This window comes from Geosmithia morbida (assembly GCF_012550715.1).
Source record: "Geosmithia morbida isolate 1262 chromosome Unknown scaffold_12, whole genome shotgun sequence".
Lineage (NCBI taxonomy): Eukaryota > Fungi > Ascomycota > Sordariomycetes > Hypocreales > Bionectriaceae > Geosmithia > Geosmithia morbida.
The window spans coordinates 737,287-753,740 of record NW_023336199.1 but is presented as its reverse complement, the minus strand read 5'-3'; the positions used below and the strand labels follow the sequence as shown (position 1 = coordinate 753,740).

The 16,454-nt window shown below is 56.4% G+C and overlaps 5 protein-coding genes across 5 annotated transcripts; 4 read left to right on the top strand and 1 right to left on the bottom strand.

The window, feature by feature from the left end:
- Positions 1–1,222: 1,222 nt before the first annotated feature.
- GMORB2_2302 (uncharacterized protein) lies at positions 1,223–7,098 on the top strand (the record flags this gene model as incomplete). Its single annotated transcript, XM_035464282.1, has 3 exons — positions 1,223–1,233; positions 1,292–1,309; positions 1,398–7,098. The coding sequence occupies 3 exons, from the start codon at positions 1,223–1,225 to the stop codon at positions 7,096–7,098; spliced, it is 5,730 nt and encodes a 1,909-aa protein (XP_035319992.1).
- Positions 7,099–7,959: 861 nt separating this feature from the next.
- GMORB2_2301 (cell division cycle protein 37) lies at positions 7,960–9,700 on the top strand (the record flags this gene model as incomplete). Its single annotated transcript, XM_035464281.1, has 3 exons — positions 7,960–7,983; positions 8,061–9,422; positions 9,536–9,700. 3 exons carry the CDS (start codon positions 7,960–7,962, stop codon positions 9,698–9,700), a joined length of 1,551 nt encoding a protein of 516 aa, XP_035319991.1.
- Positions 9,701–12,333: 2,633 nt separating this feature from the next.
- Positions 12,334–13,407, top strand: GMORB2_2300 (PI-PLC X domain-containing protein; the record flags this gene model as incomplete). The annotated part of the gene is made up of 1 exon (XM_035464280.1): positions 12,334–13,407. One exon carries the CDS (start codon positions 12,334–12,336, stop codon positions 13,405–13,407), a length of 1,074 nt encoding a protein of 357 aa, XP_035319990.1.
- Positions 13,408–13,898: 491 nt separating this feature from the next.
- On the bottom strand, positions 13,899–14,492 carry GMORB2_2299 (Uncharacterized conserved protein YqgV, UPF0045/DUF77 family; the record flags this gene model as incomplete). The annotated part of the gene is made up of 3 exons (XM_035464279.1): positions 13,899–14,062; positions 14,179–14,284; positions 14,433–14,492. The coding sequence occupies 3 exons, from the start codon at positions 14,490–14,492 to the stop codon at positions 13,899–13,901; spliced, it is 330 nt and encodes a 109-aa protein (XP_035319989.1).
- An 841-nt stretch (positions 14,493–15,333) lies between these two features.
- On the top strand, positions 15,334–16,103 carry GMORB2_2298 (solute carrier family 29 (equilibrative nucleoside transporter), member 1/2/3; the record flags this gene model as incomplete). The annotated part of the gene is made up of 3 exons (XM_035464278.1): positions 15,334–15,527; positions 15,612–16,008; positions 16,047–16,103. The coding sequence occupies 3 exons, from the start codon at positions 15,334–15,336 to the stop codon at positions 16,101–16,103; spliced, it is 648 nt and encodes a 215-aa protein (XP_035319988.1).
- Between the last annotated feature and the right edge of the window lie 351 nt (positions 16,104–16,454).

Here is a 16,454-nt window from a genome sequence, read left to right as displayed (position 1 = left end):
CACCCGGGTAGTGCAGATCACACTGAGTGTTCGAGGCCATCTGATACTACCTGCACACTGTCAACCCGTGCGTTGAGTTGCGAGTGAAGGACCACCGGGCCAGGTAGATGGTGTCTTGGGTGTGCGGTACGAGCGCGTTCCGCCCCCCCTCCCCCTGGTGGGAGTGCGGATGTCGGGATAATCTGATATTATCTACCCCGTACTCCGTACTTTGTACGAGTAGTTACGTCGTAGTAATACCTTGTCGTTAATTTGCACTGACAGAAAAAAAGGGTGTTGCTGGTCGGTGCCGTAAATGGAGAGAGAGTCAGAAGAGGCGAGAGAGATGGGAGAGAAAGCCAGGCAAAGGCCGCAAAAGCCAAAGTGGAAATTGAGCGAATCGAGCAGGACGCTTAGCAGCACGGTGGGGTGGGTTGGCCTCAGACCCGTGTGCCCGCGCCGCGTGTATAAAAATACATGCCTAATCGTATACAAGGTCCAGGCCCCTCCTTCCCGCCTGATTTTTCCCAGCCGCCGCGTCTCTTTGCTTCTGGACGTCTTTTGCCTGCTTATATATGTATGAGTACTAATAAATCCTGTCAACGACCTACAGGCTTAATAGCATCACACATACAGCACCACACACCCACACACACACACACACACACACATACACAACAGCCCACCAGAAGCTGCATTGCACACTGGCTGCTGCACTAATCAACCAACCAACCAACCACAACGCTCTATTCCGCCTACTACTAACTCGCTCCTTCTCTTATTTTCCGCGTTGCCCTGCAATAGCAACAATAAACGGCAACAACGAACGGATTTTGAGGGTATCGCGAGCCGTTCCTTCTCCAAGGTGTACATTCGTCGGCCATCGTGATTAGTTCATTAACTCTCTCATCGTTACTTGCTTGTTCTAAAAAGCCTTGAGATTCCGGCTTTATCAAATCACCCTCGGAATCCTCTTTCGCCTCAGCACCAGATTGGACATCCGTTGAGTTGGCAGTTCATCCGTTTCCCCTTTACGCGCCTGTGCGTCACTCACCCTTCTGCGCATATAAAGAAAGGTGAGCCCATCTTCATCAGCAACAGCGACAACAGCAACCACGGCCAGCACCAAACAATCTGTTCCAGCTGCGTGCGCTGTTGGCCGAAACCGAAAACTTACACATTTGATTCATCAGGCTGGGTGATGGAATAAAAGCTCTCGTCAGCGCATCAAACTTTACACAACATGACCTCCAGGTATGCTACGCACTGCCCTCACTCGTTGTGTTGATGTGCACCGCTAACAGCTCCACAGATTGGACCGCCTGGTCACGTAAGTAACCTTTTCTTTTGTAGATGACACGCTGGAACCCCTGTCCCGGCTTTTGAACGCGAAGCATATGCTGACCTGCATATGACAGAATCTTGGAGACGGGCAGTACGCGTCTCATTCGCGAAACTGCCGTGAGCCAACTTGCAGACTGGCAAAAACAGCACCCCGACGAGCTCTTCAACCTTCTGTCCCGTGTTGTTCCTTACCTACGACACAAGGATTGGGAGACGAGGAGTACGTCAGCCAAAGCCATCGGCAAGATCATCGAGAATGCGCCACTCTATGAGCCAAATGCTCAAGAGCCGCCCGAACAGAAGGACGAAGAGCCCGGCGAGGCCAAGAAGGAAGAACCTGCGACTCAAGATGGGCCAGTGAAGAAGGAAGAGGAGGACCAGGCCGCTCCTCTTCCCACCAGCGATGACGTCTTCACACTGGAATCATTGGACGTTGACATGGTCCTCAACTACGGCCGCGAACTTCTGCGAGGCGGCAACCTCGAGTACGGCCTTGCCTCGCTGGATCCGCAGGAGCGTTTAGCACACCAAAAAAAGACACTCAAGGGCCGTTTGGGACTCTTGGGCCGCAAGTTTGAGGACGACGAGATCCCCGTCAGCATCGCCCCATCTGTCACCCCACTAGCTTCCGTGGATTCCAGTAATGGCAACGGCTTGAACCACACCGATAGCATCTCTGGTGCCCAGCCGTCCGAGGAGGCTCAGCTGAGCTCCCGGCAGCTCAATGTACTAAAGAGGAAACGAAAGAGGGAGGCTATGAAGGCATCGCAGGGAAAGAGTGGATTCGGAGACCTGTCCTTCAGGCGATCTACAACAGCAGGCTCAGAAGGTGTCGGTGCCGGCAGTGATGACGCACTACCCACGGAATCCGACTCCAAGAAGAACAGCAAAGTCAACGAATATTTCAACCTGGACCGCCCTTCCGACCTGGACGAGGATTCCAAGGTTGTCAGCGAGTTCAAGGGCGCTGCTATTCCCATAAAATCCGAAATCGAGGTCGACGACTCTGATGAGGGCGCCGAATGGCCGTACGAGCGACTCTGCGACTTTCTCAAGGTCGACCTCGTTGATCCTTCTTGGGAGACACGCCACGGCGCTGCCATGGGCCTTCGTGAGCTGATTCGAGTGCACGGTGGTGCCGCCGGCACTAAAGCAAACAAGTCGAGGGCCGAGAACGAGGAGCTAAATCGCATTTGGTTGGACGACCTGGCATGCCGCCTCTGCTGCGTGCTTATGCTTGACCGTTTTACCGATTACAGTTCAGATACCTCTGTGGCTCCTATTAGGGAGACCATCGGCCAGTCTCTCGGATCTGCCCTGAAACACCTGTCCCCCGGGTCCGTCCACAAGGTCTTTCGGGTGCTCTATCGAATGGTCATGCAGGATGACCTCACCCTTGAGCGACCGGTGTGGGCTGTTGGACACGGCGGCATGGTGGGGCTCAGGTACGTCGTCGCTGTTCGAAAGGACCTTCTCCTCGAGGACAACGACATGATTGACGGCGTGGTCCGAGCCGTCATGAAGGGCCTGGGCGACTTCGATGATGATGTCCGCTCCGTCAGTGCCGCTACCCTTATCCCCATGGCCAGGGAGTTTGTCACTCTGCGTCCCGGGTCCCTAGAGGGACTCATCAACATTGTGTGGGAGAGCCTTTCCAATCTCGGGGATGATCTGAGCGCCAGTACCGGTCGCATCATGGACCTCCTAGCCACCCTCTGCAGCTTCCCCGAGGTTCTGGAAGCCATGAAGACCAGTGCAGCCCAGGATGAGGAGCGCTCCTTCACCCTCTTGGTTCCTCGCCTATATCCGTTCCTCCGCCACACCATTACCTCGGTGCGTCTGGCTGTGCTCAAGGCTCTGTCGACCTTTGCCAAGTTGGATGGAACCACCTCGCAGGGATGGCTCAATGGCAGGATATTGCGACTTGTTTTCCAGAACATCTTGGTCGAAAGGGACAAGGAAACGCTCTCTGCATCCCTCGAGCTCTGGAAGGCTCTCGTCCAGAGCTTGGCTAAGGACCCCGCCGTCCTGGCAGATGAGTTTTCGCCTCACGTCGAGGCCATGATGCAGCTGACGCTGCATCCCATCGGCACATCACGAAACCCCATCCCGATGAATGCTTCCCTCTTCCAGAAGCCGTCAGGCGGAACCTATTCGATTCCAGGTGCCGTCCAGCCCACACCGCGGAAGGGAACCTCCCCCGATGGCTCGGAGAACAGAGCGACCAAGCGACGTCGCAGGTCTACCAAGGTGGAAGATACGCCGACCACTAGCCTCACGCATGACGTTGATGGGCACATGCTGCAAGGTGACGTTGACTTGGTCGGCATGGACGTCCTGATCCGCTCACGCGTCTCGGCCGCTAAGGCGATGGGATTCATCATGTCCCGCCTGCCGAGTGATAGTCTTAACGCATACGATGACGTGCTCGTGCCTGGATTCACCTCGCCCTTTTCCTCCTCACAACTGGCCGCCTGCGCCGTCGCCGATGAACACGCCAAGCAGTCCGACGACGACGACAAGCCCTCGAGATACCTCAGCCACCTCCAGGCCATGGTGGAAGGAGACCGCCCGTCGGCGTACAGGGATCTAGTCAACTATGTTCAACGCGTGAGGACTCAGTGCCAGCAGCTCATCCACCTTTTCCGCGACCACGGAAAAGTCTCGCAGCACAGGTTGCCTATTCTCCCTGTCATCGTGCAAGGGGAACCTGAGGCTGGCCCCAACGCCTTTTCTATTGCCACAGCTGAGAAGTGCGTCAGCGACGACTACGAAAAGCTACGCAAGGCTATGCCTCCCGGTCAACGCCTGATCGCCACCCAACAACTTGTGGAAGCCCGCAATGTGGCAAACGATGTCATATCCGAGGCCAAGGCGATCAAGGACGTGCGGGACATCAGGGTCAAGGCTGGTGCCGCGTGTGCCATGGTGTCGATGAAGCAGCTGCCTAAGAAGCCGAGCCCGCTCATCAAGAGCATCATGGATTCCATCAAGTTGGAGGAGAACCAGGAGCTTCAGGCTCGCTCCGCCGAGACCATTGCCAAGCTTGTGCAGCTATTCACCCTAGGAGGACGACGTGGCCCCGCCGACAAGGTGGTGGCGAACCTCGTCAAGTTCTCCTGCGTCGAGGTGGCGGAGACGCCCGAGTTCCCCGTCCACGCCCTCAAGACGGATTGCATCCTGTCGATGCAGAAGGAAGAGGACCGGGTCGATCACGCAGACGTAGTCAAGTGGGCCAAGGAATCCAAGGCCGCGCGTGTCACGAGGAGGGGTGCTAAGGAGGCGCTGGAGATTCTGTCGCGAACCTACGGCGCAAGCCTCCTGGAAACGGTCCCCAAGCTCCAAGCTTTCATGGAAGAGCCCCTGACGATAGCCTTTGGCGGTGACGACCTGCCAAACGAGGCCAAGGATCCCGAGCAGACGTTTGGACAGGAGATCGTCGATGCTATGTCTGTCATCCGGACCATGACGCCTACGTTGGACCCTGCGCTTTATCCGTTTGTCATGCGCATGCTGCCGCTCGTCATCAAAGCTCTCCACTCGGAGCTCTCCGTCTTCCGATACATGGCTGCCAAGTGTCTGGCCACCATCTGCAGCGTCATCACCGTGGAGGGCATGACTGCTCTGGTTGAGAAGGTACTTCCTTCGATTGGGAACCCGGTCGATCTCAACTACCGCCAGGGCGTGATTGAGTCCATCTACCATCTCATCTCGGTCATGGGCGACCGTATCCTCCCCTACGTCATCTTCCTCATCGTCCCAGTCCTCGGCCGTATGAGCGACTCGGACAATGACATTCGTCTCATCGCCACGACGTCCTTTGCCACCCTTGTCAAGCTGGTGCCTCTCGAAGCCGGTATTCCCGACCCGCCTGGCCTCTCGGAAGAGCTCCTGCAGGGACGTGACAGGGAGCGCAACTTCATCGGCCAGCTGCTTGACCCCAAGAAGATTGAGGAGTTCAAGATCCCTGTCGCTATCAAGGCCGAGCTGCGATCGTATCAGCAGGAGGGTGTCAACTGGCTCCACTTCCTCAACAAGTACCACCTGCACGGAATCCTCTGCGACGACATGGGCCTGGGAAAGACCCTGCAGACCATCTGCATCGTGGCAAGCGACCATCACGAGCGGGCGGAGCAATTTGCCAAGACGAAGGCGCCTGACGTTCGCAGGCTAGCATCCCTGATCGTGTGCCCGCCTACGCTGTCCGGCCACTGGCAGCAGGAGGTGCAGGCGTACGCCCCGTTCCTCAGCGTGACGGCCTATGTTGGGCCGCCAGCCGAGCGCAAGGCTATGAGAGACAAGCTGGGGCAGACGGACATTGTCGTGACATCGTACGACGTGTGCCGCAACGACGCAGAGATTCTGGAGAAGCACAACTGGAACTACATTGTGCTGGACGAGGGCCACCTGATCAAGAACCCAAAGGCCAAGATTTCCCAGGCCGTCAAACGGTTGGCTAGTAACCACCGGCTCATCCTCACAGGAACGCCCATCCAGAATAACGTCCTGGAGCTGTGGTCGCTGTTTGATTTTTTGATGCCCGGATTCTTGGGAGCTGAAAAGGTGTTCCTGGACCGCTTTGCGAAGCCTATCGCGGCTAGCCGCTTCAGCAAAGCTTCGTCCAAGGAGCAGGAGGCCGGTGCCATTGCCATCGAGGCTCTGCACAAGCAGGTGCTTCCCTTCCTGCTGCGCCGTCTGAAGGAAGAAGTGCTCAACGACCTGCCGCCCAAGATCCTGCAGAACTACTACTGCGACCTGAGCGACCTGCAGAAGAAGTTGTTTGAGGACTTCACCAAGAAGCAGGGCAGGAAGATTCAGGACGAGGCAGGCCGCGAGGATAAGGAATCCAAGCAGCACATCTTCCAGGCGCTACAGTACATGCGGAAGCTGTGCAACTCACCGGCACTCGTCATGAAGCCAGACAATAGCCTGTACGCGGACACGCAGCGCATCCTCCAGAAGCAAGGGTCCTCGATCGAGGATGTGTCGCACGCGCCCAAGCTCACGGCGCTCAAGGACCTCCTCGTCGACTGCGGCATCGGGGTGGAGGGTGGCGACTCCAACGACCCTCTGTACCAGCCCATCAAGCCCCACCGCGCGCTCATCTTCTGTCAGATGAAGGAGATGCTGGACATGGTTCAGAACAAGGTGTTTAAGGAGCTGCTCCCGTCGGTGTCTCACCTCCGGCTAGACGGGTCGGTCGAGGCCAACAAGCGACAGGACATTGTCAACAAGTTCAACAGCGACCCGTCGTACGACGTGCTGCTTCTGACGACGAGTGTCGGTGGTCTGGGCCTCAACCTGACGGGAGCCGACACGGTCATATTCGTGGAGCATGACTGGAACCCACAGCGAGACCTCCAGGCCATGGACCGCGCACACCGCATCGGACAGAAGAAGGTGGTGAACGTATACCGGCTGATTACGCGCGGTACGCTGGAGGAGAAGATTCTCAACTTGCAGCGCTTCAAGATTGATGTGGCGTCGACGGTAGTCAACCAGCAGAACGCGGGCCTGTCGACCATGGACACGGACCAGATCCTGGACCTCTTCAGTCTAGGCGACTCGGGCCCCAGCCTCATATCGGACAAGCCCAATAATGGTGGGGGCGACGGTATTGAGGGCCGCGAGGAGGACATGGTGGACCTGGAGACGGGAGACGTGCTGCGGCAGCCCAACAAGAAGCCGTGGTTGGACGACCTGGGTGAGCTCTGGGATAATAAGCAGTACGAGGAGAGCTTTGACTTGGACGACTTTATGAAGACGATTTCCTGAGGGAAGGGGGGGGGGAGTATTTGTAAGATTTTATACTCTTTTTATCCCTTTCCAATTTTTTTTGGCATGATCATTTGTATAGTGGCGGAAAACAGGGGACCTATCCATTGGAACATTGGATTGTACTATAGTAAGAATACTTTATTCCATCGTGGTGCATCTGCTTGAGAGGTGTGTGGGTGACGAGTGAAGTGTGACGCAGGTTGCTTGAAAAGCACTGCGAGCGTGGCGAGGCCCGCCCCTGGTAGGGCGACGAGAGGCAAACCGACGACAATTGAGGGTGACAATTCTTTCCATCATTCTGGGATGCCAACTGTGATCGATGAGGAGGAATTCGTGCATTCCGTACCATTGTTAGTAGTACTGGTAGTAGGATACTATCCCTCGATGCTGCAGCAACTCGGTATGTGATTGCGATTGCGATTGTCTTTGGAGGTGGCAGTACGTCACTGGAGCTGTAGAAAGTAAAGGAACTACCCCGCGCCAATTGCGTCGCGGTTGGGTCCAGAAGTTTCCACCTCGTTTTTTTCTTCGACGAGCTTCTCCATCATAGAAACTTGGCCAAGAGAATGGTGTGACTTTTTCCCTGCAGACAATCTAGAAAGTTGCATCCTTCTTCCCTTCTTTTCCTGTCCATTCACCGACACCGACACACCGACAGGGGACGCAGCGGAGACGCTGAACGCCAAAAAAAACCCAACCCATCCCCCCCTCCCCCCCTCCCTCCTCCCTCCCCCAGACAAAGGCAGACCTACACCGAACGTGCTTCTCTGCAGGCGAAATCAGTAAATACCACAGATATTAGTGNACGCAGAAAAAAAAAACAGAGAACGAAAACTACAGAAGTTCCGTGTTGCCGAGATGCCTGTAGACTACAGCAAGTGGGTGAGTGGAGGACAGATTCTGGGCTGGTGCGTCATGCTACGACATACAGGAGAAATCTGACAGAAAGGCGAACACAGGACAACCTCGAGCTGAGTGACGACTCAGATATAGAGGTGCACCCCAACGTGGACAAGCGATCCTTCATCCGCGCCAAGCAGAACCAGATCCATCAGGAGAGGCAGCAGCGAAAACACCAGATCGAGACGCTCAAGTACGAACGGATCATCAACGATGGACTCTTGAAGAGGATATCATCGCTGCTGGCGGCGCTGCGGGCGCGGGCGTCGGAGACGACGACGGGCGGGCGCAACGCGGGCGAGGTGGCGTTCCAGGCCGTGATGGAGTCGGCCGGAAAGCCGGAGGACGACAAGCCGCCGCCGCGACCGGAGGGGGTGCACAGCGCGGACGGGTCGGAGCTCCCGTCGTTCTCGCAGATGATGATCACGCTGCTCGACCAGGTGAACAAGGCGCTGGACGAGAAGAAGCCCGAGGACCGGTACGCGGCGACGATCGACGAGGTGCAGGGCCACGAGGACAAGGTGGTGGCGCTGCAGAGGCAGCTGGAGGAGAAGCTTGCGGAGCTCGAGAAGGTAGACAGGCGCAAGATCACGAGCGAGGCGTACCACACCGGATTCGACAGCTCGCACGTGTCCAAGGCCACGGCGGCCGACAGGCAGAAGCAGCAAGCGTCGGGAGCACCGGCGGCGTCGGCGCAGCCGCAGCTGCTCAACCCAAACTTCCAGTCGGCGCCCGGCCCCGCAGCTTCTACGACGACGGGCGGTGGCGGAGGCGACGACGGCGAGGAGATTGAGGCGTCCGAAGCGGGCAAGAAGTTCGCCCGGATCAAGCCGCAGGACTACGCGGCCAGCGCGCGGTTCATATCGCAGAACCCGCAGATCCTCACCGAGCGGGAGACGGACGGGCTGCTCGTCATGGCATTCGACGCGGCGCTCGAGGGCAAGGACGAGTTCGCCAGGCAGTGCGTGCACCAGGGCTTGCTCCTGCAGTACTGCCGGTCGCTGGGCCCCGACGGCGTCGGCCTCTTCTTCAGGCGCATCACGACCCGGGGCCACCAGGCGCAGGAGGTCTTCGCCAAGGATGTGCAGGACACGTACATGCGCATCCGGAACCGGTCGAGGGAGATTGTGCGCGAGAGGGCGCTGGAGAAGGAGAGGGGCGCGGACGCCGGCGTAGAGCAGATCCAGCTGCACGCCATGGAGCCCGGGACGGTCATCAACATCCGCATCCCGCCGGCCGTGCCCGACGACCAGCCCGACGGCGAGGGCGTGGAGGAGGCCAGGAGGGCCAGGGCCATCTTCGAGAGTTTCAAGCCCGACATGAGGAAGGCGCTCGAGTCGGAGAGCCTCGACGAGGTCAACAAGGTTCTCGGGGAGATGAGTGTCGAAGAGGCCGAGGAGATTGTCAACCTATTCGGAGAGGTGAGTACGGGCCAAAAAAAACAGCATTTGATTTTACGGGCACGACCCAATCTTCTCTTGATTGAAAAAAAAGAAGACTACAAAAAAAAAGAGGCTAACGCGGATGAATACAGGCCAACATTCTCAGTCTGGAAGAACAGATCATCGATGCGACGACCGAGGAAGGTCAGAAGCAGCTCAAGGAGTTGGAGAAGGAGGCTGCAAGGGACAAGGCTGGCGAGGCACCGAAGGGTGATGAGGAGCAGGAGAAGAAGGAGGAATATCCTGATCCGGAGTAGGCATCTCTAGCACATTCAATACATGATCAATCGATGTATATTGCATATACGCAAGGGCCTTGGGAGCGAAGCGAGAACAGGCCATCCCGGCAAGGGCCGCCCGAAGGCTCTTCGTGCTAACGCAGCAGCGGTGGTGGTGGTGGTGGTGTGCTATAACGCTACAAGTCTTGTGGCGTGATACCTTTTTGTTGAAGGCCCGGTGAATGGCAAAAGGTTCGTTGTCAGTAGAAGAGGAGAAGAGGAGAGAGAGAGAGGGAAGCCATCCAGGTAGGAAAGGCAGCCAGCCAGTCAAGGAGTAGCAACGACGGCAACGTTCAACATCGACAGCAGAAAGAAACTGCCAAAACCCCAAACCCCAAACCCCCCTACGGTACATGCGTACCAAGCCTAACCATGACATGACCATACAAGGCTGACGGCGCTGCGAGTACTCGTACAGTCCCCTGTACTATTATTAGCCATGGCTATGGTGGTGGTGATGCATGCACCGTGTTCACCGATGGGGAGGCGGGAGAAGATGATGGATGACTAAACATGCCCATCAGAGTATGCACCAAGAATAGCACAAAGCACAAGCTCCATATCCGTCCGGACGGAGGCTGCATCTAAAAACCGACGGGAAAAGGTGCATTCTAGATTCTAGACCTTCTCTAGGCGACGCGGAATGGCGCGTACTCGTGCATGTGAGTATGAATCAGTACCAATCCACATACGAGACCGTTGTCGGCTTTTTGGCGGTGGTAAAATGGTAGGGAGGCGAAGAAGGACAGAGTGAGGCAGTGCAGAGAGAATAAGAGGTCAGAGGTTAGAGGTTAGGGGCGGGGAGGAGGGGAAGGGGGGGGGGGGGATTCACTACATGTACGATATGGATTACATAATACACCCTCTCACCACACTGTACAGCAGTACGACTATAGAGTATTCTACATGATGTTTACATGAGCAATCTTACATGATCTACTCCGTAATCCACAGATGTAATCTGTAATCTGTAGAGTCGAGAGAGAAGGAAAGCCAAGACGATGGAACAGACGGTCGAGAACAGGTGAGAAAATGAGTGAGAGAGAGAGAGGGAGAAGGATTGAATGTGGCGACGAGCGTGTCAGAAGCTTGGCATTGAGCCTTGACCCATGAAACCCCCCTCCCCCCCCCGGATCAGCTCTCCCATGTCTCATCATGGCCCAGATTGGAAGACGTAATATCGAATCAACCATGCCATTCATCTTGTCTGTCTGAGCACGGGGTACCAGGTAGTCGCAGTATTATTCATCCAGCCTCTCTCCCTCTCCTCGTCAACGAGCCTACTTGCCGTATCCGTCTCTCTCGCTGTCGTCGTGATGACAGCCAAGAGTCCGAGGGGATAGGCTTGGACGGCTCCCATCCTGATGCATCGTATGTTTTGGGGGGGGGGGGGGGGAGGACGCGACGTGTACTCATAATGATGATACTTACCGTACCTTGGACGTGCGTACCCGGGACCCTCCTGGACGGGACCTCATCTCTGCCGCCGTCAAACCCTGGTCAAACGTCTAGGGGGGGTGTATGTGAGTGTGTGTGTGGGAGGCCGCCGCAGTATTATTGTTATTAGCAGCAGCAGCAGCAGCAGTAGTAGTATTGCTTGGCTCTTTGCGTGTTGTCGTTGTTATTGTTTATCAATAATAATCATGCTCTGTATCGACACACTCGAGTGCTCTGCATCGAGGGATTGGACCTCTCTTCTCTCCATCTCCCTCCCTCTCTCTATTACATGCAAACAGGAGGAGAGGTCAGAGGACGGGGACGGTAGAGAGACGAGCAGAATGGCTTAGACCAGGGGTAAAACATGGAGGTTGGAGACCCACGTTGGCGGCAATGATGGGGACCGGGGGTTGCTTGGCTGGGGTGTGTGTGTGTGTGTTGCGTGGCGTGTGCGTGTGTGCGTGTGCGTGTGTGTGGGGACTCGACTCCTTCTACACGCCGGCGTCGACACAGAGGCGCAGTTGTCGATCAGCTCCGTAGCATTCGGCTTGTACGAGTGTTGTTATATGAGCATGGGGACGAGCTGGTGAATGGTGTGGGCAGATCTCGAGGAAGAAGGGACCAATATGGAGTACGGCGCTTCGCCTCGTTGCGATGTACGACTTCGGTTAGGGATCGAGAGACGGAACGAGAGGTAATAATAGAGGGATGGGAAGGGGAAGCTGCTGGGCGGAGACCCCTCTGTAAGGAGAGAAGGAGAATAATAAGAAAAAGAAGAAGAGAGAAGAGAAGAAGACAACAAAAAGTAGGCTGGGCCCTGCATCCTTCTTCTCCACCACAAACCACCACCACCTCACTTTTGTCTCTCAACCTCTTTTTTTTTTTTCGTCTTCTTCTACTGTTCAACCTCTTCAATTTCTTCCTCCCCCGCCTCGCACACACACACACTCTCTCTCTTTATCCTGATTTAGTATTTAGACTTCAGTTCTCTTGTCTCGTCTCTTCTCTCTTGTTCCATACATCATTCTTGGCATTCTGTTTCATCCTCTTCTTCCTCCATACCTCTCTTTCCCCAAGGGATCTCTTCTTCTTCCATCCTCTGTCCAACACACACACACACACACACACACACACACAGCACACCACATCGACAAGCACCGACACATCAGATCATCATGTGGTCCGGATCCATCATCGCATCGGCCCTGGCGGCGGTAGCAATGGCATCACCCTCTCCCGTCCGCCGAGCGACGACGGCCTGCAACAACTCCCCCTCGCTCTGCAGCAAGAAGTACAACGAGGTGACGTACCTGGGCGCCCACAACAGCTATGCCCTGCGCGACGACAGCACCGGCAACTCGATAGCCGGGAACCAGTACCTGAACGCGACCAAGGCCCTGGACGCCGGCCTCCGCCTGCTCCAGGTGCAGACGCACGAGGGGAACGCCACGCTCGAGCTCTGCCACACGTCCTGCTCGCTGCTCGACGCCGGCCCGCTCACGGACTGGCTGGCCGACATCAACACCTGGCTGGGCGCCAACCCGAACGAGGTGGTGACGCTCCTCATGGTCAACGGCGACAGCGCGCCCGCCTCGACCTTTGCCAGCGCGCTCGAGTCGTCGGGCATCTCGGAGCACGCCTACTCGGCCTCGGTCGACGGGCCCTCGTCCAGCTGGCCGACCCTCCAGACCATGATCGACGACGACAAGCGCGTCGTCACCTTTGTCACGAACGTCGACTACTCGTCCCAGACGCCCACCATCCTGCCCGAGTTCGACTACGTCTTCGAGACGGCCTTTGACGTCACCGACATCTCGGGCTTCAACTGCACCCTCGACCGCCCCTCCGACCTCGACGACGCCTCCACCGCCATCGGCTCCGGCTACATGGGCCTCATCAACCACTTCAAGTATCAGGCCATCACCACCGGCGTCGAGATCCCCGACGTCGACACCCTCGACACCGTCAACAGCAACAGCAACACCACCGAGGGCGCCATCGGCACCCACCTCAAGCAGTGCAGCACCCAGTGGGGCAGCGCTCCCACCTTTGCCCTCGTCGACTTCTGGAACGACGGTGAGGCCCTCGAGGCCGTCGACGCCATCAACGCCGTCACCGACGCTACCGGCCGCACCGCCGCCGAGTCGGGCTCGGCTGACGATACCAGCGCCGTCCCCGGTGCAGCCCACGGGAGGATGAATGCCGGTGCTCTCCTCGTCTTCGTTGCCGCCAGCATCATGATGATTTGAGGAGTCGACATCATCCCGTTCTTTCTCTTCCTCTCGTTTCCTTCTTTCCCCTTCTTTCTCTGTCCCCCATCATCTTTCTTGCATCGTCATTCCACCTTTAACTCCGTTTTAGTGCCCCCATTCTTTCATTTGTTTTTTCTTCCTGTCTTTTTTTTTTTTTTTTTGGATTCATCCCTCTCTTGATCAAAGCACAGCGAGGCGTTTTGGGAACTGGGCAAAATTACAACAACAACAACAAAACCTCAGACCGGACCAACTTGTCAGATCGGTACCAATTTGTACATTCAAAGTAGATACAAGGTCCATATATATATATATATATAATATGACCACAGGATGTCACGTCTAGCAGTGACGCCCATCGTATGCGTACCCAGCAGAGCACAAGGAACGTAGTAACGAGTCAAGAAAAAAGTGAAAGAGGAGTCAAGACGTACCCGAGGACACGACGAGCCAAGTGAGAGGGAGTAGTAGAGAGTGAGCAGTCAAGACTAAGAGAGCAACTCTTGTACCCTCTTCACCTTGTCCTCGGCCGTCTGCTTCTTATCCGTCCTGACGCCAGCCCTCATGGTCGTCTGGATACGGACGACACCCCTCTGCAGTACGGCGGTATGAGCCTTGCCGATGGCGGACATGACGTCGCTCCAGCTGCCTTCTATTTTGTTCATCATCCCTCGTTAATCACCATACATGTGGAGGGCCTCCATGGAAGGATGGAGAGAGGGAGAGAGAGAGGGGGGAGGGGGGGGGATAGAGATAGAGAAGACATACCAACCGTTGTACCGGCCGAGTGCATGGTATACTTGAGACCGCTGGCCTTCAACACCTTTTGAACCTCTGCCACCTCGGCGGCCACCGACGTGTTGCCTGTACCGACCTTTTTTTTTTTTTGGAGGGGGGGGGGGGGAAGGGGTCAGCTGAGCTCATACGACCAGAGGGGAGGGGGAAGGGGGAGGCAGCTCAGGTAAGCCCGGTAACACTATATCATTCAGTCAGATGAGGGAGGAGAGGAGGGCGTGACATACTGGCACGAGACAAAAGTCGACGTAGCAGGCTTCCGGGATAGGAATAGATTCGTAGTCCATCTTATCGTTTATCGTTTCTTGGGTATTTCTTTTTTCTTCTCCTTTTTTTTTTAAAAAAAAAGGGGAAAAAATGATGACGAAGATGATGAAAAAGATGGGGGGAGAAGAAAGAAAGATAGAAAAAAACCGAGGTGATCATCACGAGAGGGATTACGGGTAGATATTAGCGGGGGAGTGGGAGTGTGCGCGATGCCATTAGTGCCGGACAAGGTAAGGCACCTTTTAAAACTCGCACCGAGGGAAACTGTCAGCGCTCCTGGACCATGGCATCTGTACATCTGCAATTGCCGTCGCTGACTACTTCTACTGCCTCTCCTGCCCTTTTGACGCGCTTTACCTCATAGCCGTTTGGTTGCCGCTCACCACCGTATTATTTGTGTTGTTGACCTCCCACTTGCGCTGGACTACAACGCAGAGCCTTGCGGCGTCACGGCACACCTCCCGGGTAAGTCATTGCGGAGTATCAGAGTGCATATATATATAATATCAATACTAGAAGAGTCTGGTACGAAATATCAGGGGGAGACCCTCTGACTCTCCGTCTTGCTGTACAGATTACAGATTACAGATTACAGATTACAGACTACAGACTACGGAGTATCATTACTGTGGCTTGGCGGACAAGACCTGGCAGAGTACGAGTACGAGTAATCAGCCGCGCATACCCGCTTACCCGTTTCACCCCAGACTTGATATTATTTTCACCATCATCAACAAACTCTGGTCACACCATACACACCCCCCCCCTTCCCCCCCGAATAGATTGACCATTCGGAGGAAAAATCAGGAAAAAAAAACCCCCCCAAAAAACAACAACAACAACAACAACAACAACAACACCATGGCCAGAACACCATTCCATCATCCCCGCGACGCCGAGTACGAGCCTCTCACAGCCGAAGACGATGACAACCGCAGCGATGACGACGCCTCCACGCCCATCATTGCCAACGACGACTCCGACGATGACGTCCCCTTTTCATGGGTAGAATACTCCATCTTTGGTCTATTGGGAATGGCCATGCTATGGGCATGGTATGCTTCTCTCTCCCTCCCTGCCTCCCTCTCTATTCCCTCCCCCTTCTCGCCATGCTGACCTCCTCTCCCCCCCCTCAAAAGGAACATGTTCATGGCGGCAGCGCCCTACTTTTCGACGCGCCTAGTCGCCGATCCAGGTCTCCAGTCGTCCTTCCAGTCGTCCGTGCTGACCGTCTTCACCGCGACCAACCTGGCGGCCATGCTCGTCCTGTCCCACCGGCAGAAGTCGGCCTCGTACCCTCTGCGTATCAACGTCGCCCTGGGCGTCAACATGTGCGTCTTCCTCTTCCTCACGGCCTCGACCACCATCAGCGACGACGTCGACGAGGCGCCCTCCCCGTCATCCTACTTCGCCTTCCTGCTCTGCATGGTCTTCTGCTCCGCCTGGGCGACGGGCCTGGTGCAGAACGGTGCCTTCGCCTTCGCCGCCAGCTTCCGCAGGCCCGAGTACATGCAGGCTCTCATGGCCGGCCAGGCCGTGGCCGGCATACTGCCTCCCGTCACGCAGTTCGTCAGCGTCCTCGTCTTCCCCCCCGGGGTTTCGGGTGGCGATGGCGATGGCGATGGCGGTGACGATGCCGTCGGTGCCGGCACAGTGGACATTCAAGAGGACGGGAGCACCAGCACCGCCGCCTTCTTCTACTTCCTCACCGCAGTCGCCATATCGGCCGTCACCTTCGCCGCCTTCATCCCGCTCACCCGTCGCCGCAGCGAGCTCGAGTACGAGCACGGCAGCCGTCGCGGCGACGCGGCCGACGCTTCGCCGTCCACCCCGCTCGTCCGTCTCCTCTCCAAGCTCCGCTGGCTCGCCGCCGCCCTGTCCCTCACCTTTGTCGAGACCATGTTCTTCCCCGTCTTCACCGCGAAGATCACGTCCGTCAACTATGCCGGGAACAGCAGTACCGTCTTCAGCCCCGTCGCCTT